Here is a 27,882-nt window from a genome sequence, read left to right on the forward strand (position 1 = left end):
AAGGATGTGAACAATTTTCAGATGAAGAAATTCAAACCATATCTAGTCATGAAAAAATGCTCTAAGTCACTTGATTAGAGAAATGCAAATAAAGACAACTCTGAGGTACCCCTTCACATCTCTCAGATTGACAGGAAAAGATAAAAATGAATATTGGAAAGGATGTGGGAAAACTCATTGTTGGTGGAGTTGTGAACTGAGCTAGCCATTCTGGAGAGCCATTTGGAGCTATGTCCAAAGGGCTATAAAACTTTGCATACTCTTTCATCCAGAAGTATCTCTACTGGGTCTATATTACATAACATCATAAAAAAGGAGAAGAAGTTACATGTGCAAAAATGTTTGTAGTAGCAAGGAACTGGAAACTGAGTGGATGCTCACCAGTTGGGGAATGGCTGTATAAGTAATGGTATATTAATGTAATAGAATTTTATTGTTCTGTATGAAATGATGAGCAGGCTAATTTCAGAAAAGCCTGGAAAGATTTACATGTGATGATAAGTGAAGTGAGTAGAACCAAGAGAACATTTTATACAGCAACAACAAGATGTTCAACTGTGATGAATCTGGCTCTTTACAAATTCAGGACAATGAGGTGATTCAGGAAAATTCCAATAGACTTTTGATGGAATGAGCCATTTGCATTCAGAGAAAGAACGGTGAAAATTGAATATGAAATACAACATAGTATTTTTACCTTTGTGGTTGATGTTTGTTTGCTTGTTTTTTTCTTTCTCATTTTTTCCTCATTCTAATTTGATTTTTCTTGTACAGTATGATATATGTGGAGATATGTTTTAAAGAATCACACATGTTTTAACATACCTGCTGTCCACGGGAAGGGAGAGGAGAGAGGTGGGGGAGAGGGAGGAAAATTTGGAATACAAGGTTTTGCAAGGTTAGATGTTGAGAAAAGTATCTTAGCATGTATTTTTAAAAATCAGAAGCGATTGTTTTTTTTTTTAAAAAAAGACACCTTTCATTTAATTCTGTTCCCCATGCTAACTATTGTCCTTTTATTTCTACTAGAAAGCTATCTAATCTCATTACTTTCCCTTTGTCCTCCTTTCACTTAATTCAATTTTACTTAATTTTACTCTGCAGCCTGGTTTCTAACCTGATTATTAAATTGAAAATCCTTTTTCCAAAGTTATCAAGTGCCTCTTTTAATTGCCACATCTAATGTCCTTTTCCTGGTTTGTCTCCTCTTTGGAACTTTTTACACTGTCAATCACTTTTACTTTCTGTATTTTTTCTCCTTTATTTGTTTTTGGACACTATACTCTCTTGGTTTCCTTCAACATGTTTTACCAGTCCTGTGATGTCATTAATCACTGTCTACTTCATTCCACTTTATGGTGAAAATATGGCCATTTTTTCCAAGGCCAGCCAAGTGCATCCTTAATCCTCTCTTCCATCTTCTTCAAAAGATTGTCATCACTATCCTTTTCATTATCTTTAATCTTCAGTCTTTCCCTGTCTAATGACCCCTTCCTGATGGCCTATAAACATATCTTTGATATAAATTAAATAATAAAATAAATAAATTTTAACTTTAAATCTTACTTATCCAACTATCCCTGCTATCACCCTATATATTTTCACCCATTTTTCGATAAATTTTTTGAGAAAACAGGTGCCCCAAATTCTCTTTTCAAAGAGATTTTAAACTCTTCAATCTGGCTTCCACTTCATCAATCACCTGAAATTGATTTTGGTAACTACAAAGTTATTGTTCTCTTTGACTTCTCTGAAGTCTTTGACTATAGTCCATTACTTTCATCTATGAATAGTTTTTCCTTTGTAGATTTTTGTGACATTACACTCTTCTGGTTCTGCTCCCATCTGTCTGGTTACTCCTTTATTGTCTTCCTTTCTATATCTTCACATCATAGCCTTAACCATGGTTTCTCCCAAAGTTCTCTTTTTTCTTTTTTTGTATTACCTCACTTGGTGGTCTCATAAACTCTCAAGACTTAAAATTATTTCTATGCAGGTTCTTCCTAGATCTTATATATTAATCAATAAATAGTAGTCATTCTTCTGTGCTCTGATTCTTTGCCACCAACTGCCTTCTAGAAATCTTGAACTATATATCCTGCAGACATCTCAAAGTCATCACGTTCAAAATAGAACTCATTATCTTTGCCTCAAACCCTTTCTTCTCCTGAACTTTATCATTACTGTCAAGGCTGCCATTGTCCTCAGTCATTTTGATTTGCAAGCTTTGTATCATCCTCCACTTCTCATTCTCATGCTTATATATTTAGTCCATAGCCAAATTATGTTCCCTTTCAGCATTTCTTGAATATGTTCCCTTCTCTCTATTTACATTACCACCATCTTGCTTCAGACCCTTACCACTTTCACTCAGATTACTATTTAGTAGGTTTCTTTACCACAGGTCTCTGTACTAAAGTCTAATTTTCACTCAGCTGCCAAGTGATTTTCTTAAAGCATTGATGTGACCATGTCACCATTTTACTTAATAAAGTTCAATGTTGTTGTTCTCAGTCTTTTTTTTAGTCTTCATTTCTTTGTGACTCCATTTGGGATCTTCTTGTCAGAGTTATTGTGTTGCTTTGTGATTTCCTTCACCAGCTCATTTTACAGACGAGGAAACTGAGTCAAAGGGGTTAATTGACTTGCTCAGGGTCACACAGCAATTAAGTGTCTCAGCCTGGATTTGAACTCGAGAAGAGGAGACTTCCTCATGAGAAGCCTGGCATCTCTATGTACTACACCACCTACTTGCTTCCAAACTCTTCCCAGCTTGGGCCCTTCCTACCTTTCCAGCCTTCTGTCACTTAATTCCTACCCATATTCACTGTGATCTAGCCACACTGATCTGGGAATACAAAGGACAGAAGAACTGCCTAGTTATTCAGGTTTACAACCTCACATCTTTCTTCACTACTTTTCCCATGCTTCTGGTATGTAATAACTTGCCAATTCTTTTATCATTTTTGCCTCTATACATCATTTCTTTCTCCACTTATGCTAATTCTGGCCCGTGTCCTTTTGCCTGGACCAAGGTAATAATCTTCTGATAAGTCTCCCTTCCCCAAGTCCTGTGAACCAATCTATTGTCTACTTAACTGCTAAGGCAGTCTTTCTGAAGCACAGATCTCACATGGCATTCTTTTTCTCAGAAATTTTCAGGAGCTTCATCTTGCCTAGAGCATAATATAAACTCCTTACTCTGGTATTTATTTATTTATTTGCAGTCTTCCTCCTGCCTATCTTCTCAGTTTTATTTCATATTGTTCTCTTTTATATACTTTATGTTTTTACAAATGGACTTAACATTTTTTGAACTGCAGTTATCTCCAGCTTTTTTGTGTGTGTCTTGTATCTTAAAAGGTTAATTTTCTACCATCTGGAATCCCTTGATTCTTTCTAGGCTTAGTATAGGTGCTAGTCTCCCTGTTCCTACCTTAAATTATTTTGCATTTATAAATCTATATACATAAATTTCCCTTTTTTCTCTTCAATCCCCTCATTCAGTAGAATGTAATCATCATATAGACACAAAATAAAGATAGACAAAAATGTATTGACATCAGTAGAGTGTAAACATAGAACAGTTTCATAATTGGTGCTTAATAATGATTTAATTTGAATGATTTATAGTGAATTGTGAGACTTAAGCTTCTAAAAGTATTTTTTTTGTCTATTCACAGGGATGTAACTGATGATGAATCTTTTGTTGATGAGCTAAGAATAACATTGCGTTTTTTTGCATCTGTATTAGTTCGAAGAATTCACAAGGTATAGATTTTTAATGAGAAATTTTGGATTTTACTTTTAGATTGCTTCTTAATAACCTAATCATTTTATTTTTCGTCTACACATGAAATATTTCAAATTATTTTTCCCTTTTATTTTTAGTGCTCTAAAGTGAATGGTTAAAAATGATTCATTTGTCCATTTTAGAATGGATCTATTTAGGCTGGAGAAAGAGAACAGTACTGGGCCTGAAGGTAGTAATAAGACTTGAAATTAGATCTGGTGTCAGATATTTGCTAGTTGTGTGACCCTGGGCAAATTTCTGCAGTTGTGAAGTGGGGTTAAGAATAGTATCTTCCTGATCAGTTCTGATGGTCATGGCTTTCTTCAACAATGGGATGATCCAAATCTCCAATTCTTCAGTAATGAAGAGAACCATCTACACTCTGCAAAAGAACTATGAGAAATGAGTGTGGACCACAGTATAGCATTTGCACTCTTTCTGTTATGTTTGCTTGCATTTTTGTTTTATTTCTCAGGTTATTTTTACCTTCTTTCTAAATCTGATTTTTCTTGTGCAGCAAGATAACTATATAAATATGTATACATATATTATTTTTAATATATATATACTCTAACATATTTAACATGTATTGGACCATCTGCCATCGGGGGGGAAGAGGGGGAAGGAGGGGAGAAGTTGTTACAGAAGGTTTTGCAAGGATTAATGTTGAAAAATTACCCATGCGTATGTTTTATAAATAAAAAACTATTTAAAAAAAAGAATAGTATCTTCCTTCCAGGGTTAACAGGATCAAATGTGGAAATATTTGTATAGGACTTAATACAGTTCCTGGCACATAGTAGACATTGTATCAGTTCTAGTTATTACTAATATTAATTACAATAATGTTGAGGCAGTTATTATTTGATAGTTTCAAAAATACTAGCCTGAACAATAGGACAGGAAAAACAATTGAGAGAATAAGTATAGGCAAAGAAAAATAAAATTTTTGTATTTTACAGCAGATGTGATGATTTTCTTGGGACAACCCTTAGAGATTCAACTAAAATTAACTGAAACAATAACTTCAGTGAAGTTGCAGTTGACATAAATCATCAGCATTTCTGCATATTGCCTAAAAAAATCCAATTGGGAGAGATAATAATCACAAAATGTGTAAAATATTTGGCTGTTTACCTGTGACATGACAACAACCACAAAAGCATTCTTTACAGGTCTAAAGATAAATCTCATTGGAATATTTGAAGTAATATTAATTGCTAGTGGGTGGGCTGAGAATATATACACAGTGTAATAAAAATGATAATGCTACATATTACTACTATCTTTTTCTGTGCCATAGCAGTCAAACAACCAAAGGATTGTTTTTTTTTTCTTTTTGAGCTGGAAAAAATTATAGTGAAATTTATCTACCTGGAAGGGTAAATATTCAAGAATCTCAGTGAAAATAGTGGAAGAAGTGGTTAGGGAAGTAATTTTGGGTAGAAGGTCTCCCTTAAATGTCTCTCATTTCCAAAGTGTATAAAGAACTGATTGAAATACAGGAAAATTCCATTTTCCAGTGGATAAGCTAGCATGTATATAGTGCCTTAAGGTTTATAAAGTATATACTTTCAAGTATAACCTCATTTTGTCCTCACAACAATTTTAGAAAGTAAGAGATGATGTTATTCTTATTTTATAGATGAGGAAATTTGAGGCAGGCAGAGACTTATCCAAGGTCACACAGCAAGTCAAGATTTTGAGGCAAAATTTGAAGTAAAATCTTCCTAACTACAGATCTAGTGCTGTATCTACTGCATCACCTAACTGTAAATATAAATAAGTGGTTAAAAGATTTGAATAGGCATTTTTCAAAGGAAGAAATCCAAGCTTAATACAACTATATGAGAAAAAATCCAAATTATTAATAGAAAAATGAAAAAGTTACAGTAACTCTGAAGTTTTGCCTCACTCCAAGTATTTTGGCAAAGCTAACAAAAATGAAAAATAACAGATATTGCAGGGATCATGGAAAAATAGATGCATTTATTCTGTTAGTGAAGCTGCAATTTGGAATTATGCTCCCAAAGTCACTAAACTAAGATGTGTCTTTCTGTACTTCAAAGAAATCAACAAAAGAGAGAAAAGACTTATGTGCAAAAATATGGTAATGCTTTTGTGGTGGTAAAGAACTGGCAATTAAGAGGATCCTAATGAATTGGGCAGTGACTTTATATATTATTATATATGGATATAATGGAATATTTGGGGTCATTAAAAATTAAAATAACGGACAGTTTTACAGAGACCTGGAAATATTTGTATGAACTGATGTAGAAAAGACTTTTGAAAGACTTAAGAATGCTAATCAGTATTATGGCTAGCCATAATTTCAGAGAACCTATGATGAAATGTGTTACCATACTCCAGTGAGGTGGTAGACTAAAGCTATAAAATCAGGTATATATTTTGTTTTTTGACATGGCCATTGTGGGAATTTGTTTTTCTTCACTATGCTTATTTATTATAAGAGTTCTATTTTTCTTTCTTTTCAGTGTATGAGGAGGGTTGAGGAAGTTGGGGATTAGGGAAATGCTTCCCTTCTTGCCTTCCCAAAATGAGACAAAACTTAAAGAAGGTCAGAAGAAATCATAAACACATAGATCAGCATTGAAAACCAAGCTCTATTTAATAGTCTTGCAGTTTCATATATGATCTTTTACAAAGTAAATATGGAAATATGCTTCTTATTTAGTGGTTTTTTTTATTTCTTAAATAAAGGAACTAGGATTCTTTATCCTGTGGAAGAAAAAGGTTTTGGGGCAGATTAGGGGAATGAAGGTGGGAGAGGGATGATTGTGGTCTTTGAATTTGAGAGGACAGAAGTAGGACCAATGCATAGAAATGGCAATGGGATCATTTTAAGGCTCATTTGTTGGTTTATTATAAGGAGAAACAATTCTTGCTCTCAGATATTTTAGTCCTTCAACAATATCTGGACTATTAGGACAAATTTGTTAAATTCTTACTAGGTACTTATTATGTGCACTTGTAGGAAAAATTTGTTGAGAGGAAGTTTGTGTCTCAATTAGGATTGGTCCAGGTGGTTTCTGGGATCCCTGGAAACTTTGTTAATTCTTTAATTCCAGCAGTTCAGATGTGCATTTTGAGAGATGTTTTGAGATTAATGATACAAATGGAATCACATTACAAGCGATGTGTTCTTGAATATACATAGCTTTTAAAATCTTAGTGTGTTTGTTATAGTTATCTTATTTTTAATATACTATATTTAATATCTTAGCAATAGGTATTTTACATTAAATATCTTAGTGATAATTATGAAATATTTTACTTTGATTTAAATTTTTTTATTTAGGTGGATATCCCAGCAGTTATAACCAAGAAACTGTTAAAAGCAGCAATGAAGCACATAGAAATGATATCTAAAGCAAATCAGAAAGGTAACTCATCTTACCTAGCACAATTTGAATAGTATTTTTGGAATTATATGTTTTCCTTGAAATTTCAAATATTATAAGGCAGAATGATGTTTATAGTTCCTTTAAATGTAACTTAAAAAAAATAATTATGGATGACTGTTAAAAAATCACATTGGTCTAATTTCATTCTAAAATACTCTTTGAAATTATAAAACCTATTATGTAGTTGGTTCTTTGCAAAACTGACCTCTACCATATAGTTTGTCTTGTTGTTTATCCAAGTCATTTTGATATTATAAAGGAAAGTTATCTCATACAGGTGTCTTTTGATATGATTTCTTTAGATGTGAGATACTTCAAACTATATATTTAAACAAGTTATCTAGTATGATGCCTTTTCATTTCATTTTTATAAAAATTTGTATTGATATTTATGTATCAACCGTGTTTTCTCATTTATCTTTTTGCCCTTCCTACATAGTCATAATTCAAAGAATCAATGACAAAACAAAATAATTTTAAAGGGGGGGAATAAGAGATAAAACAACATAATGAAAAATTCTGACATGTGTAATGTTCCACATCTATACTTCCCTCTTGTTCAAAGAAGGGGATGGGATGAGGAGTATCTTCTCATACTTTTTTGAGATCCTATCTTAGTCATTATATCTTATAATTTGGGTGTTCCATTTATCTTGTAGTTAACATGTAATGTTCTCGTTTGGTTTTTTTGAAGTCTTTGAAGCAGCCTTCGTTTCAGTAGAGTAAAGTCCAAAAGTCTTTATTGTCTTCTTCGCCTGGTGCTCAGCTAGCTTTCTTGTAGCCTTCTGAGGGGACTTGGTTTCAGTGGAGAAAATGCAGGAGGCCAGGCCAGCCACCATAAGGTTGATGAAGATGGAAATGATTCTCTCTCTCCTTGGCTCTGAGAGCTTGTACTCCCACCTCCAGTATACTTTACTTGTCTTCTCTAGCTCTGAGTCTGAGTCCAAGGGCTTTTTGCTTCAGCCTCCAACCCACCACAAAGGTGGATGATGGAATGAATCTGTTTCTGCTTGGCTCCGAGAGCTTTAGCGCACACCTCCAGTCTGTTTGTCTTCTCTAGCTGTCTCTGAGCCTCTCAGTCCCCCAGGAGAGCCACCAAGAACCTGACTGAAGGTGGAAATGAATGTCATTCAGTCCTTGCTGGCTGTTTTATGTATCATAGGTGTGAATCTTGTGGAACTATATTAAGTACTAAGTACATGTACTGAACTAGAGAACTATTAAATACCATGCTAAACTAGATAATCATTATCTTTATCAATTCCACTGACTAGCACCTTGTAAGAATCCTTGTTTCAAGTTCAGAGTTCTGGCCTATAACATTAATATTTTGTTTTTCATAGAAATCTTCCCATGTTTTTCTATTTTCATTTTATTCATAATTTTTAATACTCCATTATTGTTCAGTCATTTTTCAGTTGTGTGTGGCTCTGTGACCATATTAGGATTTTTTTTGGCAAAGGTACCAGAGTAGTTTGCCATTTCCTTTTCCAATTTATTTTACAGATAAGGAAACTGAAGCAAACATGATTTGCCCTGGCTCATATAGCTAGTAAGTGTCTGAGGCTGGATTTGAACTCGTGAACACTATTCTTCATTGAGTGAGCATATAATATGCTTTTTAATAATTACATTGAAGCAAAAAAAAATTTACTTGTATACTTCTGTTAATCTATGATATTATTAGTAGTGTATGGCTTCTTATTCTGTGTTGTCTTCTGTCATCACACTGAACTTGCATTACAAATTTATCTTTTGTTTTGGAACCAATAAAAAAGCATTTATTATGTACTTATTATGTGCACTATGGTAAGCACTGGGGCATACAAGCAGAAAAAATAAGATACTTCCCAGCTATTGAAAAGCTAGTTCCGAGTCAGAAAAGGCTCAGGAATCCTTAAAGTGTGGTACAAAGTTAATAATAATACTTCTTTTTCAGGGTCATTTCCATTGATAACACTATCTGTTGCTGATGTTGAGCCATTTAAAAGTACCAGGGATTTTGGTAAACTTTCTTTTTTCAGGGTTTTATTAGCTCTAGCTGCTAAGAAGGTGGGGACTGCTACATTTGCAGAAGCTATTGAAAGGTTCCATCTCCACAAGGGTTATTTTACCTCTATGATGTCTAGACTGGTAACAGAGATGTTGATCTGAGGCACCTTCCTGTTTGCAGGATTCTTGTGCTTACTAACTTGGTTTGGTTGCAGTTGATCATGAGTTAGTAATGGTAGAAGAGAAGTTAGGTCCTTATTTTTAAGGACTTTCCTCTTTGATGATAACTATGGAGGCTAGACTAAAAAGTAAGCATGATGGTTTGGGAATACTACAATTCCTAAAGGTTCTTGGACTCTGAGTCCTGAAATATCTTTATCAAAATCTGAGGATAAATTGTAGTTAAAGTGTAATAAGCAATGATTTGATCTGCCTGCTCCATGTCATCATCTGTCTTAATCTTACAGTGCCACGTTTGATCAGTTGGTAATATGAGTGGGGAGTCCTTTTTCCATAATCAGGATAGAAAAACTGGGGTACATGACACTTAAAAGGTCTTCTTTGGTACATTTAACATTTTATATATTTCATCCGAGCAATAGTTGGACTATTTATTATCCCTCACCTTTTAATATAAGAGGTTAACTTTTTTTTTTTTATTATTATAACCTTTTATTGGCAATACATATGCATGGGTAGTTTTTCAACATTGACTCTTGCAAAACCTTTTTTTGTTCTTTTTTTTTGTTCCAAATTTTCCCCTCCTTCCCTCTATCCCCTCCCCTAGATGGCAGGTAGTGCCATACATGTTAAATATGTTAAAATATATGGATTGACTTCTTTTCTGAACATGTATGATTATAATGTCTTTAATTGTTAATATATTCCAACCTTTTCTTTCCTTGCTATGCATTGTTCTATTGCCTTTTCATGTGGTATGAAATTTTTATAGTGTTGTGTGGTTCATAATCATTTATAATTCTATCCAACATTGTATTCCATGATATATCACCATTACTAGAAGAAGATCATCATTAAAAGTGTGATTTGATTGTAGGAAGCATATTAAGATCATCAGAAAATGCTATACAATTTTTCAAATACAATTCCTACGTTTCTCTTCTACTTATTTAATTCTAGGCCCGGTTCAATCTATTTGCATTGCTTATGGAAGATATAAGTACTAATGGACAAAGTCAGTGGGTTGTTTTTCCATCTCATGCCAAAAGCTTCCTGATAAAGTGGGAAGAGTTTTGGTTTGTAATCAGATGACGTGGGTACAAATCAGAGCTCTGACAGTGTGTGTTGGATAAGCCGCTACACATATCTGAGCTCAGGTTCTTTTGACTCCAAGGCTGGTACTCTATCCATTGTGCCATTCAGCTGCCCCCACTCTACGTATCTGGGCCTGAATTTCCTCTATCAAGTGAGGGAATTAGACCAGATGGCCTTTAAGATTCCTTCCAATGTTAACTTGTGATCTTGGGTTATTTTTTTCCTATATCAATTCTTGGGTTAAGTTCCATTGATTGTTTATTTCTGTGAAGAAGGCCCATAGTTTTCTGGGACTTGGTAGACATGACAAAATGTTATCTGTGATCAATATCATCTGGAGAACTTCACTATTCATAGAGGATGTCTCTTCTATTAGCACTTCAACCTGGACATCATCTATTACTGTACTTATTTGGTTAGTTAGTGGTCAATAAATATATATAAGTGCCAAGCACTTTTATGTATTTTTAATGTATGCAAACAGTTCATTATATGAAATCAAATGTTATTTTGTTGTTTTGTGCTCTATTTTTTGGTCATAGTTGGTTCTTGAATTCTCTGTATCTTTCCATCACTTGTGTTTCAGTGAAGATAGGAAAAATTGATGCTACTCGCTGATAGCTCCCTCTTCTCTCTTCCTCATCTCATACCATTCAGTTGCCTTCAACTATCTTTTCACTGCTGTTTTATATGAGATGGTTTTTCTTTTTGCCAAGGCAAACTCCTCTATATATGCAAATGATTCCATTATATATTATTTTCCCCAGCAAATTGGCTACTCTGTTATCCTTATTTTTCTTTCTTGTCCTTAAAATACAACTAAAATGCCACCTCCTTCAGGATTTCTGATTTCCTCTAGTAACTAGCATCATCCCCTATTTTTGTGTGCATGTATGTATGTTATCTCACTCATTAGAATGTAAGGTTGATCATCTTATCAAATGAGAACTGTATAAATAACTTTTGAAAACCTCAGAGAGGTTTTAAATTTTTATTTTTAATAAATGCTACTTACTGTTTTTATTTTCTTTGTGTTCCCAGGGCTTAACAGTGCCTGACACATAGTGAGCACTTGATATAATCTCATTGATTGATATTTTTAAGACTTTACTGGTATGAGGGACATTGAAACAATAAATAGTACCAAGTGAGAAAGTCTTAAGCTAATACTTGACTATGTAGGGGCGCATTTTAAATTGTATAGTCTTAATGTTCCTATACATTTTAATATTTTTAACTATTCTATTTAACTATTATATAATTTAAGGTGAAATTATTTTACCCATTTTCTTTTTTCTTTTTTTTTCTGTTGAGACAATTGGGGTTAAGTGACTTGCCCAGGGTCATACAACTAGGAAGTATTAAGTGTCTGAGGCCAGATTTGAACTCGGGTCCTCCTGATTTCAGGGCTATATTTTACCCATTTTCATATAAATTTTCCATGATAGTGATTATATAAACTGGGCATTATGGAAGCTGCTGAGACCTGATATTGGACCAGGGAAGCTGCTGTGAGAGTATTATATAAATATAGTGAAAATTTATTGTCAAATTCCAGATAAACCATGTTTTTAGCAATGAGGGGCCAATCCTCTTTACCAAGGGATTGGTAAAAATTTTAAGCACATCAGAAAATATCAGGCTATCTGTTGCATCTTGATACATACTTAAACATTCTCTAGTCTTATAGGAGATAAGAATGTCTCTCTTTTCCAATAGTGAATATTATTTCTTTTTATTTTCTTCTCTTTACATATTTTCTTATCTTCTCAGAAACTGAGTTTCTAAATGAACTTTTATATTTTCTAAAACCCACAGAATACTGATTCTTCTGTTTACTGAAAATTTATTGACAATTATGAAATAGTTGTCTTCCAAACTATTATTTGTAAATTGTTACTGAATTTTCCCTGAACAAACTAGCTTACAAGATAGCTATTTAATCTATAGTATAGCTAAACTATTTGTTTCCTCTTTAAAACGAATTCAATAGGCTAAGTGATTGAGACATCTTTCAGTCCAAAGATGACACAATTCTAGTAGTATTAGCTCATTTAGATCCTGAGAGCAGAACACCTAATCAGAGAAGAAAAGTTCTTTTTTCTTGTTTTACTGGGGCATTGCTAGTTCTAGGCAAGACTGTGAGATAGGCTTAGTTTATCTTTGGCGCATCTTCACCCCCTTTTCTACCCTCCCCCAATCCCCTTATCTTTATAGTCTTCTTTCCTGAAAAATACTAAGAGTCACCTATTTGAAAAAGAACAGAAGTCTTTCTCTGGATGTGGATGGCATTTCCTATCACAAGTCTATTGTAGTTGTCTTAAATCACCACATATTGAGAAAAGCCAAGTCCATCACAGTTGATCATCACATAATTTTGTTGTTACTGTATACAATGTTTTCTTAGTTCTTCTCACTTCACCGAGTATCAGTTCATGCAAATCTCTCTATGCTTTTCTGAAATCATCCTGCTGATCATTTCTTTTAGAACAATAATATTCCATTCCATTCATATGCCATAGCTTATTCAACCATTCCCCAGTTGATGGACATCCACTCAGTTTCTAGTTCCTTGCCACTACAAAAAGGAATACTATAAACATTTTTGCACATGGGCTTTTTTCCCCTTTTTTATGATCTCCTTGGAATGTAGACCCAATCAGTATCAAAGAGTATGTTCAGCTTTACAGCCCTTTGGATATAATTCCAAATGGCTTTCCAAAATAGTTGGTTCAATTCACAACTCAAACAAGAATGTATTAGTGTCCCAGTTTTCCCATCTCTCCACCAACATTTTTCATTATCTTTTCCTTTCTTCTCAGCCAATTTGAGAGGTGTGAAGTAGTACCTCAGAGTTATCTTAATTTGCATTTCTTAATAGTGATTTAGAGTATTTTTTCATATGACTAGAAATAACTTGAATTTCTTCATCTGAAAATTGTCTGTTCATATCCTTTGACTATTTATCAATTGAGGAATGGCTTGTATTCTCATAAATTTGAGTCAGTTCTATATACATTTTAGAAATAAGGCCTTTACCAAAAACCTTGGATGTAATTTTTTTTCCCCTAATTTTCTGCTTCCTTTCTAATCTTGGTTTTATTTGTACATAACCTTTTTAATTTAATAAAATCAAAATGAGATAAAGTAATCATTTTGGGAAGAATAAAATTATATTCTTCCTGCTATATACGAAATTCAGTAACATAAATTGGGAGTATGTTTAGTTTGATTCTGTGACTTCCTCCGATTCTGATTTATAGCATGTGACTTGGGCAAAAACAGGGTCGTTCTCCCCTCCCCCCCCCCCTGCTCTCCTCCCACCTTCCCTTCTTCCTTCCCTCCCCACCTCTTTCCACCTCCCTCCCTCTTCCTCTCCCTCTTTCAACTAGTAGTCAAAGAAGGAGGGGAAAAATACTGAGGGGTGCAAGAATTCCATTTTACAATGATACATTAGCCAAAACTGACATCAAATAAAAGGTCTTTAGATCTCATTATATCACTCATATTAAGCACCTATTTTTATGCTTAATTTTGCTAAGTGGTGGGAAGACAAGGAAAGGCAAAAGAAAGCGCCTACCCTCAGGAGAGAAAGTATGTCAACAAATACATAATAAAGGTTATATATAGGATAAATAGGTAATCATTTAAAGAATTATGGGGGCTTCCAGTAAAAGATGTGATTTTAGTTGTGACTTAAAGAACGCCAGAGAAGACAGAAGGTAGAGTGGAGGAAGTAGAGTGTTCTAGGTATGGGGAAAAGCCAGATAAAATGTTCAGAGCTGAGGTCGTGTTTATGGAACACCTAGGAGGTTAATGTCACTGGATCAAAAAATATGTGTCAAGACAGTAGTGGAAGAAGACTGGGAAGGTAGAAGGGGAGGCTAGGTTATGAAGAGATTTGATTGTCAAAAAAGAGAATTTTATATTCAATTGTGGAAGCAATAGGGAGACACGGAAATGTATTAATAGAGCAGTGACACAGTTGAACATGTACTTTAGGAAAGTCTCTTTAGTGGCTGAATAGAGAATAGATTGGAGTAGGGAAAGACTTAAGGTAATTATCCATGCATATATTTTGTAAATAAAAAGCCATAATAAATGAATGAATGAATAAGTATATGTGTGTATACATGTGTATATATATATATATATGTATATAAGTATATGTTTATAGATGTGTACGAGTGTAAATATATAAATTTGTAGCCTTCTTGGGAGAGGGAAGGGAGGAAGGGGGAAAAAAGAATAAAGTAAAAAGTACACAATAGAGAACAGAAGAAAACATACAGGGAATCAAAGAAAAGATGGAAAGCTCTGAGCACAATGTGTAACATTATAAAGGCCTTTTTGAAATGGAAATTTATTGCTTTATATTTTCAATCTTCTTATGTTTTGCTGTGCACATGGCCATTTTTTCTTCCTATTTTGTACTTGAGTTTAATGTAAAAATTAAATTTAAAAAATTTAATTGACATGAGATTTTCTGGTTAATTCTGGATTTTGAATTACCATATTCACAATAAAAGTGAAAACAGTTAAATAATCAGTTAATTATAAATTGATCAAAATGTAAATTGTAGTCAAACCACTCATCTGTATAAGGAGCACTATCAAGACTTTTAATACTATATTTTTGGGTGTCTACTAAACATACCAATTTGTATAGGCTCCCCTTTACTCTTTCAGTGCTTAAACTTTTCTGCCTTTCATCTTGGAGCTCTTCTTCTCATACTTTGATTCCAGATACTTCATCTTTGGCCATGTTCTCAAGTGCCCCAAGTGAGCTTTTTATTTACAAGTTATATGCATGGATAATTTTTCAGCACTGACAATTGCCAAACCTTTTGTTCCAATTTTTCTCCTCCTTCCCCCCAACCCCACACATATATTTATAATCATATATATTTATAGATTTATACATTGATATTCATCTATGTAAAACCATTGCTTGTATGTACTGTTTCTCCAAAAGTAAATAACATCTTCCTTCATGATTCCAAATCTGTACATATTTTTCTGCCTCCACCAGCTCATTTCCTATACCACAGCAACATTCTAACCTTATACTGTCTAGTTATTTTAAATATTCTAAAATAATATTGATATGGCTGACATACAGTATAGTTTCCCTATTTTTTCTTATGATTAAATCTATTTTAGTTTTAACTTTGAGATCTTTACTGTACCTCTTTTTTTTTTTTTTTTACAGAGTAAGTTCTATTCCTGATCTTTATGTTTGTGTATATCTCTTATTTTCTATTCCTCCTCTCTTTTGCTTCTATCCACTACTTTGCACCCGTATTATTTATTTAACTTTTGCCACTGTTCCCCGCATTTCCAAGGATCCCTTCTTTATCCTCTCCAGCCATTCTTTCCTCTTGTTCTCTTCTTTATATCAGAATTTAGAAGATTTTTGTAGCCTTCCAAATATATACATGTATATACATCCATATATGTAGATATATATATATATATATAGTTCCCTCTCCCATTATTGTTAATTTATACACCTTATTCCATTTTTGTTCATTTAAACACCCTTCTGTAATCTACCTTTAATCCTATTTCCTCACACTCTTATTTCTTTAAAATCTAGAAGACTTTTGTTCCCTTTCAAATGAATGTTATTCTCTCTTTAACTCAGGTCGGATATATGTACATTTCCTTCTAAAAATCTTCCTTAGGGAAAGGGACCTACATGTGCAAAAATGTTTCTGGCAGCCCTTTTTGTAGTGGCAAGAAACTGGAAACTGAATGGATGCCCATTAATTGAAGAATGGCTGAATAAATTATGGTATATGAATGTTATGGAATATTATTATTCTGTAAGAAATGACCAACAGAATGATTTCAGAGAGGCCTGGAGAGACTTACATGAACTGATGCTAAGTGAAATGAGCAGAACCAGCAGATCATTATACACAGCAACAAGAAAACTATATGATGATCAATTCTGATGGACGTGGCTCTTTTCAATATTGAGATGATTCAAATCAGTTCCAGTTGTTCAGTAATGAAAAGAGAGCCATCTGCACCCAGAAAGAGGACTCTGGGAACTACAATGTGGACCACAACGTAGCATTTTCACTCTTTCTGTTGTTTGCTTGCATTTTGTTTTTTTCTCAGGTTTTTTTTTTTTTCCTTCTTGATCAGATTTTCTTGTGTAGCAAGATAACTGCATATTGGATTTAACATATATTGTAACATTTAACATGTATTGTACTACCTGCTATCTAGGGGAGGGGATGGAGAGAAGGAGGGGATAATTTGGAACAGAAGGTTTTGCAAGAGTCAATGTTGAAAAATTACCCATGCATATGTTTTGTAAATAAAAAACTTTAATGAAAAAAAAATAAAAATCTCTTGTTTATCTTCTTCCTCTATCCCTTTACGCTCTTATTTCTTTCTGAATTTACCAAAGACTTTTATACTCCTGTGTTTGTCTGTGTGTGTGTGTACTCATACGTACATACACACATATATATATATCGATTAAAGAGGTGTATGTGTGTGTGTGTATACACACACACACACACACACACACACACACACATATACATGACTTAAATAGATTCTCGATGAGAGTAAGGTTCCAGAACTATCAATCCTCTGTCATTTCTTTTGCACTTCATTTGTACAAAATAATTAATCTTTTTACTATTTTCTAGCTCTACCCAAGTCTTTCTTTCAAAGTACCCAATTACTATTGACAATCTTTGACCCAGAGTTTACATTTCCATATATAAAAAAATACATTTTGTCTTTGTTGAGTCCCTAATAAGTCTTTGACTAATTATATTGACTTTATATTTTACAGATCTTGTATGTCAAATTTTCTGTCAAGCTCAGATTTTTCCTTCAACAAAATCCTGAACATCTGGCAATTCATTGAATCTTTTTTTTTTCCCCCAGGATCATGTTTAACTTTTCTGGGTATGATTTTTCCAGCTGTTAGCTGAAGTTCTTTTCTCTTTGATATATATATATATTCCAAAATATATGTTTTTTTTTAATTCTAAGTGTTACCAGATCATGTTTGATTCTTTTTTTTTTTTTTTTTTAATGTTTTGTGAGGCAGTTGGGTTTAAGGGACTTGCTCAGGGTCACATAGCTAAAAAGTGTTGTCTAAGTTTAGATTTGAACTCAGGTCCTCCTGACTCTAAAACTACCAGCTTTATCTATTGTGCCATTTAGCTGACCCCTTGTTTGATTTTAATTGTGACTGTCATATTTGAATTGTTTTTTCTTGTTACATGTAATATTTTCTCCTTGACCTGGGGATTGTGGAATTTGACTCTGGTAATTAGGTTTTCCTTCTAGTATCTCTTTTGTGTGGTGATCAGTGGATTTTTTTCTATTTCTACTTTGCCCTCTTGTTCTAGCATTTCAGAACAATTTTCTGTAATTTCTTGTTTTATTGTATCAAGATTTTTTTTTTTTTTGGATTTGTAGCTTGTTCTTATGTTTTCTCTTTTTGATCTGTTCTCCAGATCTGTTGTTTTTTTTTCCTTCCTGAGATATTTATGTTCTCTTCTACTTTTTCATTTCCATTTTATTATTTCTTGGTCTCTTATAACTTCACTGACTTGCTCTTGTCCAATTCTAATTTTTAACAAGATGTTTTCTTCCCTAAGATGCTGGATCATATCTTTTCCAGTTGGTTGACTTTCTTTTCACAATATTGTTTTTCTTGCATTATTCTTACTTTAAAAAAATTATTCTTCAATCTTATTTGACTTTTAAATCTTTTTTGAGTTCTTCAATGAATTCTTTTTAAATAGGTGACCACTTAATGTTACTCTTTGGGGTGGAAGAGGCCTTTTTTTATTTTTTGTATCATTATCCTCCTTTGAAGATAAACCCCTGTCTTTTTCTATTCCCATAGTAACTTGATATGGTTGGGTTCTTTTTCCTTTACCTGTTCATTAAAAAAAAAAATAAAAAAGCATAACAGATTGTTGGTATAATCGCCTCTAGTCCTAGGGTATAGAGCATGATGCCTCTGACTTCCTCAAGTTCTCCTCTGGCCTAGAACTTGAAACCTAGAATTCCGCCCTCAGATAGTATGTCTTGCTCTATTCCTTTGTATTCACCAGGTGTATGCTGGTTCTTTCTTACCCAGATAACTTCTTATCCTGGTCACCTTATTTACTTTGGCAGCACAACTAGGCCTGGTATCTCTTATTGTTAGAGATTCCCTCAAATTTACCTGACTCAGACCCCCCAACTGCTTATTATACTTTCTAGGAGGTGAAAATTTCTAATGCAGCTACTCCAGGGCATTCTGCTTGCTGTTTCTGCAGAACTGGTCTAGAGTTGTTTACACTTCACAGAGACCAAATTTCTGTTTGAATTTCTCTTTGAATTTCACATATTTTTTGTCTTCTGGCACGGTACTATTCCATTGCTTTCAGAAATCATTCTCCAGAGACATCTCCCCCACCACAAAGAGTGCTGCTGTCAGTATTTTCATATGATTGATTTTTATTTCTGTCTCTGACCTCCTTAAGGTATTGCCTTGTGGTTGGATTAGCCATATCAGATGGTATCAACAATTTAATAAATTTCTTTACATAATTTGAAATTGTTTTCTAGAAAGTTTAGACCAATTCATAGATTCACCAATAGTGTATTATGTGTATAACCTCCCATAGTCACTCTAACATTGACAACTTCCATCTTTTTTTTTTTTTAATTTGCTGTATGCAAGATAAATTCCTCCTGTTGTTTAAATTTACATTTTTCTTATTATTAATGATCTAGAGCATTTTATTTCTCATAACTATTACTAACTTGCATTTGTATTTTGAAAATTTTTGTTTCATATACTTTTGTAGCCATTATTACATTTTGGAAGTCAGTAATTTAGTTTACTTCTTGGAAACATTGGAATTGTATTTCACATTAGATGGTATACATTAATTACTTGTACACTACTTTAAAAACTTGGTTGAATCATTTTAGTTATTGTTTTTAAAAAATTCCCTCTCTTCTATCCACTGTCCTTTGTAACAGACAGTAATTGTAGTATATCACATCCATAGTCACTGGGCTCTGCAAAAATGCAAAGAAGATGGCTTCTCCCAGCTCTTCCTTTTGGTCATTTTCATTACAGTCTATTAGGCTGTGTCTCTTTGGGTTTTTTTTTTTTGTTTGTTTTTTTTTGTTTTTTGTTTTTTTTAATATTGTTGTCATTGTATATAGTTTTCCTAGTTCTGCCTACATTATTTTCCTTTAATTCATATGTCTTTCTATGCTTTTCTGAATATTCATCATTTCCTATAGCACATTAAAAGTACATTACAATCATGTTCCACTATTTGACCATTCCTATGTTGATAGGCATCTATTTTGTTTTCACTTAGTTATTTGTGATTGATTTTTAAATCAATGCACAGGATAGACCTTTAGCAAACTTTTTGTTTATTTTTACTTATGTGTGATACAATTGGTGAAAGTAAATCAAAAACAATGCTGTCATCTAGTTCAAATCTTGGGAAGACAAATCAAATTATCTGACTACATTTTTGATCTTAGGAATTCTTAGTTTACCTATCATTTCAGTAAATATTTTTATACTAGATTTGTACTAATCTGATTCAACTTTAATTGATATTTTTCTTGCTCTTCAGTGTAAAAAAAATACTGGTATGCTGCATATTTAGAGATTGAAGGAGTAAAATATTGTGGAATCAGAGATTGAAATTTTTGTATTTTTATTTGTCAAAGGAATTGGCTATGATTGCTTAGTTTAATACTGATTTTTATATTTCTTTATAGTAAAAAATGCAGAGTTTTTACAACAAGCTGCTTTAGAAGAATATGGGCCAGAACTTCATGTGGCTTTGAGAAGTCGAAGAGATGAGTTACACTATTTGAGGAAACTTACTGAATTACTTTTCCCATATATTTTGCCCCCTAAAGCTACAGACTGCAGGTATAAATTTTTGGAAATTTTCATAACTGTGTTTGTGTGCTCTGCCAAAATGTATATTGTTGTTTCTTATCATGGTAGTCAAAAGGGTTATAATTAGAGAACCTGTGAACAGTTTTTAATTTGGAAAAAACCATCCATCAGTCAGGTCTTAAGATACAAATTTAGGTATTAGATCTGACTAGTGTTTGCCTTACTGCTATTATCATTGAACCTTAAGAAATCAAAGATAAAGCCAACAGTTGAAATGAATTTCAGTGTAGATAAGATAATCTTCCCTCATTTCTTGTTATTTCTTCTTAGAAAATTCAGGTTACTGGGTCAGATAGGCAGAAATACTTTAAGCAACTCTGTAGGCACTTTGTTACTAAACTTGTGAAACAATATAAAAAAATCATCTACTCCTTATGTCCTGGAAGGATTGTATTTAAAACTTCTCAGAGAGATCACTAGCAACTTAGGAGATGCTACAGTTTCTTTGTAATGAGATTTCTTAAGTAGAAAGTACTTTTAAAAATATTTAACCTATTTGCTATTATGGAAATAATTTTCTATTAAATTTTCATTTCTAGCAAATTGTTGTTTTGAATGATGTTATAATTATGTAACTATTTTTTTTCCCCCTTTTTCTCCAGATCCCTGACTTTACTTATAAGAGAGATCCTGTCTGGTTCTGTTTTTCTTCCTTCTTTGGATTTCCTAGCTGATCCAGTAAGATTGAATTTCTAAAACTCCATAAAAAGTTTTATTCCTTATGTCAGTAATGTTTTTTGTACACTTTCTACAAAGAATAAGAGACCTGTCCTCTTTAGGAAATTGTCCCTCTGTGGCACATCATTGCAAATGTTTTGCCAGTGTCTTGTTTATTTCTCCATTGGATTAACATAGAAACTTTCATAATTTGAGAAAAATCTTCCAATTCTGAGCAGAATTGTTTTCAGTCATTTATTTTGTCATGACAATCTGTATTATTATTTCCCATTAGGATACTGTGAATCATTTACTTATCATCTTCATAGATGACAGTCCAGTGAGTATTGACTACTTTAGAAAACCTTTCTAATTGTATTACATTTTATTTCATATCAACCAAATGGAATAAGCATTTTATTGAATTAGTTCATTTTCTTTTTTTTTTAATAGCCTGAAAAAGCAACAGAACCTGCTTCTTCTTTAGTTCCTTTTTTGCAGAAATTTGCAGAGCCCAGAAATAAAAAGCCTTCTGTAAGTGGGGAAAGTACTTTTATTTGCAACAGATTATTCTTTTGCTTTTGATTTAAAGAAAAATTGCAAAATGTTTGTCCAGTAATTGACTCTCTTATACTTGTTTCAAGGTACTGAAGTTAGAATTGAAGGAGATTAGAGAACAGCAAGATCTTTTGTTTCGCTTTATGAATTTTCTGAAACAAGAAGGAGCAGTGCATGTGTTACAATTTTGTCTGACCGTGGGTGAGACTTACCTTTATGCTTGAATATTCTTTTTATTTTAAAAAATTGTTCCAGAATGTGCAGACCAGATCTTGCTATAGAGAGATACTTAGCCTCTTTTCGTGTTCTGAAACACTATTGCTATTGCCAGCACTTCAGAAGTGTATACTGCTATCCATTCTCCAGATTGAGATTTGACCTATAATTGGCTATAACCAAATTGTAGGAATAAAAAACCCAACCTATTACCTCAAAATATTCAGTATGGTAAATATATATGTACATGTATGTGCAGTATCTGCCTAGGATTCCAAAATAAGTGTTTTTGATTATTTTGGCTTTATAGATGTTCTCTTGAACAGAATAATGGTCCAAGAGTGCTTTCTTTCACTCCATCCAGTAGGATTAATTTTTTTCCCCAGATTTGAGAAACTCTGAGTCAGTGTTGAAAGGATCCTTCTTCCTTTTTATTAGTGTAATGGTTTTTGCAACTTTCTTTAGAAATAAGAAACTGGTTTATAAAATTGCCTTTTTGTTAAATGAGTAAATCAATTTCTTATTTGTTGATGTTCACTTATTCCAGTCATGTCTGACTATTTGTGACCCCATTTTGGGTTTTCTTGTCAAAGATAACTGGCATGGTTTGCCATTTCCTTCTATAGCTTATTTTACAGATGAAGAAACTGACACCAACAGTTAAATAACTTGATCAGGGTCACACAGCTAAGTAAAGTGTTTGAAGCCACATTTGAACTCAGGAATTTGAGTCTTCCTTACTGCAGCCTGGCACTCCATCTACTGTGCCACTTAGCTGCTCAATTGGTAATATTTTGAATAAACCATAACTTATATTTTTTTTTGCAGAGTTAGGGTTTTTTTTTATTCATACTTTTTAAGTCACATATGCAAAGTTATGTAGCTTATACTATTTCTTAAATATTTGGACTTCATTTAAATTTGGTCATTTATCATCATATATACAAGATATTTGGATGGTCAGCTGATTTTTGTGTCTTCAGGTGTTTTCTCATATAGTCAAAGTCAAAATCAGATAAGTAGTCATACTTGAGACTTTTATGTAATTTCTTAAGAAATGTTCTTTGATGATTAAGGTGATTTCTTTTTTCTGCCTTTTCCTAATATGCCAGAGGAATTCAATGACAGAATTTTGAGACCAGAGTTATCAAATGATGAAATGATGTCTCTTCATGAAGAGGTGAAGAAAATATATAAAACCTATTGTTTGGATGAAAGCATTGACAAAATTAGATTTGATCCTTTTATTGTAGAAGAGATTCAAAGAAGTAAGTCTTAGATGGTGACAATATATATATATACTTTTGTAGTTTTCAGGGCTTTTTCACATTGTGATCTCTTTGGGTGGATATAACATCTATAATATTTAACCTATTAAGAAAATGAGCAGGAAATTACATAAAATCATCTTGATTAGTTTCACTTGGAAGTGAGATTGGAGCCCAGTAAACTAAAAGATTTAAATTTCTATAAAAACCCTTACCTAATCCATCCAATCCACTAGCTATCTTTCTAAATCTCTTCTCCTTTTTAAGGCTAAACTTGAGAAAGCACTTTGCAGTTGGACTTCCACCTTCATTATATAAGTGAAGCTGCTCTCTACAGTTTTCAGTTCCCCAATTGCCAAATCTAATGTACTTTGCTCAATTGTGATCCTCCTTGATTTCTTTTCAATATTCAGCATGTTTGATCATATTTGTTTCGGATGTTCTCTTCTTTCTAGGCGTTTTTGACATTCTTCACTCCTGATTCACTATCAATCCCATTGCTTTTTTTGTCTCTTTCTGGTTCTTTCTCCAGATCATTCCCTCTAATCATTGGTGTCCCCAGAGGCTCTGTTGTTGAGCTCACTTCCGTTTTTTTGTTTTTGTTTTGGATAATACCTTTTTATTTTTCAAAACATATGTAGAGATTGTTTTCAACATTGAACCTTGCAAAACTTTGTGTTCCAAATTTTTCTTCTTCTCTCCCCACTTCCCCCCTCCCCTAAACAGGAAATAATCCAATATAGGTTAAACATATACAATCCTTTAAAACATATTTCCATTATGCTGCACAAGAAAAATTAGATTGAAAGGGGGAAAAATGAGAAGGAAAAAAAACAAGCAAACAATACCAAAAACAAAAGGTAAAAATTCTATGCCGTGATACACATTCAGTTCCCATAGTCTTCTCTCTGGCTGCAGATGACTCTCTTCATGTCAAGTCTATTGGAATTGGCCTGAATCACCTCACTTTTGAAAAGAGCCACATCCATCATAGTTGATCATCATATAATCTTGCTATTTCTATATGTAATATTCTTTTGGTTCTACTCACTTCACTTAGCATTAGTTCATGTCGAACTAAACTCTCCAGGCCTCTCTAAAATCATCCTGCTGATCATTTCTTATAGAACAATAATATTCCATAACATTTATATAGTATAATTTATTCAGCCATTCTTCAACTAATAGACATTCACTTGGTTTCCAGTTCCTTGTCACTACAAAAAGGGCTGCCACAAACATTTTTGCACATACATATCCCTTTCCTTTCTTTAAGATCTATTTGAGACATAAGCCCGATAGAGACATTGCTGTTTCAAAGGATATGCACAGTTTGATAGTCCTTTGGACATAGTTCCAAATTGCTCTCCAGAATGATTGGATCAATTCTTACAACTCCACCAACAATGTATTAGTGTCCCAGTTTTCTAATATTTGTCATTATCTTTCCCTGTTATCTTAGCCAATCTGAGAGGTGTGAAGTACCTCAGAGTTGTCTTAATGTTCATTTCTTTAATCAATAATGATTTAGAGCATTTTTCATATGACTAAAAAAGGCTTTAATAGCATCATCTGAAAATTGTCTGTTCATATTCTTTGACCATTTATTAATTGGGCAATGGCTTGTGTTCTTATAAATTTTAGTCAGTTCTCTATATATTTTAGAAATGAGGCCTCACCTACATTTTGTTGTTGTTGTTGTTGTTGTTGTTGTTATTCTGTACTATTGCTTTAGTGGTCTCACCATTTCTCTTCTCAATGGAGATGATTTCCAGATCTAAATATCCAACTCTACCCCTCCCCTGAGCTATATAGTAAGTCATTTTCATTTGCCTTTAGGATATCTCCAATTGGAACACCCTGAACTCAGTATATCTGAAACATACTTCATTATCTTCTCCAAACCTCCATCTTCCCAAATTTTGCTATTACTGTGGAGGATATCATCATCCTATAAGTCACCCAGACTTCGAACCTCAATATCATTCTCAGTCCTCTGTCTCTCTTACTCTCAGTGTCCAGCCCTTTGCTATCTTGCCATTTCTACTTTTATTGCGTCATTTGTATACATTATTTTCATTCACATAGCTATAGCTCTTTTTTAAAGTCCTCATTACCTGTCATCTAGACTACTGAAACAGCCTTCTAATTGGACTCCCTGCTTCAAGCCTTTTCTCTATTCTTGTTATCTGCCGCTCAGCTGGGAAGGTGATTTTTCTAGAAACATGGATTTGATCATGTCACTACCACCTAGCATAGTGAGCTCCAGTGGATTTTTTGTTATCTCTGGCACCAGATATAAAGTCCTTTGTTTGACATATAAGTTCTTCATAACTTGGACCCCTCCTACCTTTTCAGTCTTTTTATATTTTATTCCCTTCTGTGTACTCTTTGAGTCAGTTGACACTGGCCTGCTTGCTGTTCCTTGAATACAACATTCCATTTCTTTTCTTTGTGCCTTTGCCATGTCCCCCATGATTGGAATTGTTTGCCCTCTCATATCCTTTTAATTTTCCTCACTTCCTTCAAGATTCAGCTTATCGCTTTCTCTGTCTTCTTCCTGTCAGTTACATGTCTTCCTCCTTCAGATTATCTTTGCTTACTTTAGTCTATATATCTTATGTGACTTACATGTTATATTCTTTATGAAATATACCTTCCTTTAAGGAAGGAACATGTTTTTTGTTTGTTTGGTTTTTTTGGTATGTGTGTGTGGCCTTTTTGGTATCTCTATCATTTACGAAACCCACAGCATACCTGGCATAGGGTAAAATTTCATAAATTTCTCTCTGATTAACTTGTTGAAACAGAAAGCATATTATTTGTATAAAGTTTAATTTGTAGTATTTTCATGTGATCTTTGATTATCATGAACTTAAGAAGTAACTAAATTTTGTATTGTTCTACATGTATTGTTCTATTTTTTTCCCTAGTTGCTGATGGCATCTATATAGATGTTGTGAAACTTCAAACTATGAGGTGCCTTTTTGAAGCATATGAGCATGTTCTTTCTCTTTTGGAGAATGTATTTACTCCTATGTTCTGTCACAGTGATGAGGTAAGTTGGGAATGAACTTGGTGTAGAGGTTTTTAAAACCAAAAACTCATTAGCTCTTGCATTCAATTATTCAATCATTATTTATATGCAACCACATGAAAGATTGGTAAAGAAAAGTAGAGCAAGTCTTATATGTCTCCAGGTATATCAGATGAGAGAAATTATAGTCCTCTTTTCAGATTTCCTTTCTTGGCCACCTAACATTTTAGGATGCCATTTAAGGATTTTAGGAAGACATTTAAGAGTGATCCCTCTAGTTTCTTTACCTTTGCTCTAATTTCTCCCACCTTCTCCCATTTTCTGCCTCTTTTCATATTTTCTTGTTTAATGAAATATGTGTCTACAACACAATTGTGTCTGTGAGTTTGTGTGTATATGTGTTCTTCCTTCTTTTTAATCGGTTCCTTTCTCCTTGTTTGTGTGTATATTCACTTGTTCATCCTAAGTATTTTAGATAATTTTCCCTAACTTTCCCTTTTCTCTTAGCTTTTTCTTCTCTGCTTTTCCTTCACCCCTTGTAAGATCCCACAGAACACTTTAATCTTTGTTTAATTGGATTTCTTCTGTGAACCCTGATAATGATAAGGTTCAGAGGGGACAGATGTATCACCTCATTTTTCAGTGATAGAAGTTTATATTGTCATTAATATATCATATCATATAATCATCATATCATATATCATATCATATAATATATTATCATTAATCCAGTTTTCCTTTTTATGTTTCTCTTCACTTCTGTGTTTAAACTTCAAGTTTCTCTGTAGCTCTGGCATTTTTAATCTTGAATGCTGAAAAGTCCTCTGTTACATTAACAATCCAATTTGTTTTCCTCTATAACATTTTCTCAGTTGTTCTGGTTTTTTTTTCTGACTGTAACACATTATCTTTTGACTTCTGTGATATTGTATTTCAAGTTCTCTGCTTCTTTATATAAGTGGCTGCTAAATCACCAGTGATACTGACTGTTGTTCATTGGTTTTTGAATTCTTTCTTTCTGGCTGTCTGTTTGCTGTCTTCTTTCTTTGACCTGGAAACTGAATTTTGTTTATATTCTTCCTGGAAGTTTTCATTTGAGGACATCTTCCAAAAGACAACTGGAAGAATCTTTCTTTTTTTTTTCTACTTTGCCTATAATTCTAAGAAATCTAGGCAAATTTCTTTTAAGCTTTTTTGAAATATGGGGGCAGCTAGATGGTGCAGTAGATAGAGCACTGACCTTGAAGTCAGGAGGACCTGAGATCAAATTTGGTCTCAGACACTTACTTTTCCTAACTGTGTGACCCTAAACAAGTCATTTAACCCCAATTGCCTCGGGGAGGGTGGAAGGGTGGAAGCAGAGAAAAGGGGGGGAGTCTTTTTTTTTTTTTTTTAATGCTGATAACATTCAGAAAGTCCAGTGATTGAATTTTTTTTTCTCCTGTCTGTTTTCCAAAACATTTCCAATTTTTTCCTCTATTGCTCTCATTCCATATAAGAATATTTTAAAATTCTCATTAAAGAGCTTGAGCTTGAGCTCTTCCAAAAGTTCTTATTGAGATTTTACTCAAGTTGTGTTTTTTTCTGAGGTTTTAGTTATAGATGATTTTTGTGTCAAGGAGAAAGCATATCTTAATGGATCAGGAGTTTCTAATATTATCTTGGTCATTGTTAAGTTGTGTGCGTGC

General features: G+C 33.3%; 1 protein-coding gene across 6 annotated transcripts in view; it reads left to right on the top strand.

The window, feature by feature from the left end:
• Positions 1–27,882, top strand: part of SNX14 (sorting nexin 14) — a 113,976-nt gene that overhangs the window by 24,518 nt on the left and 61,576 nt on the right. For 5 of the 6 annotated variants that reach the window (XR_002770250.2, XR_002770249.2, XM_023503097.2 and 2 more), the window contains 9 exons: positions 3,684–3,771; positions 7,116–7,200; positions 20,272–20,428; positions 21,061–21,136; positions 21,411–21,455; positions 21,569–21,649; positions 21,760–21,874; positions 23,002–23,157; positions 26,091–26,215. Coding sequence is in view for 4 of the 6 variants with exons in the window: in XM_023503097.2 (XP_023358865.1) it covers positions 3,684–3,771; positions 7,116–7,200; positions 20,272–20,428; positions 21,061–21,136; positions 21,411–21,455; positions 21,569–21,649; positions 21,760–21,874; positions 23,002–23,157; positions 26,091–26,215 (928 nt within the window). In the remaining 2 variants the exon portion in view is untranslated. Of the gene's footprint in view, positions 1–3,683; positions 3,772–6,282; positions 6,375–7,115; positions 7,201–20,271; positions 20,429–21,060; positions 21,137–21,410; positions 21,456–21,568; positions 21,650–21,759; positions 21,875–23,001; positions 23,158–26,090; positions 26,216–27,882 lie in introns of those variants that run through there. The other variant, XM_031964559.1, reaches the window with a different exon arrangement.

This window comes from Sarcophilus harrisii, chromosome 4, assembly GCF_902635505.1.
Source record: "Sarcophilus harrisii chromosome 4, mSarHar1.11, whole genome shotgun sequence".
Lineage (NCBI taxonomy): Eukaryota > Metazoa > Chordata > Mammalia > Dasyuromorphia > Dasyuridae > Sarcophilus > Sarcophilus harrisii.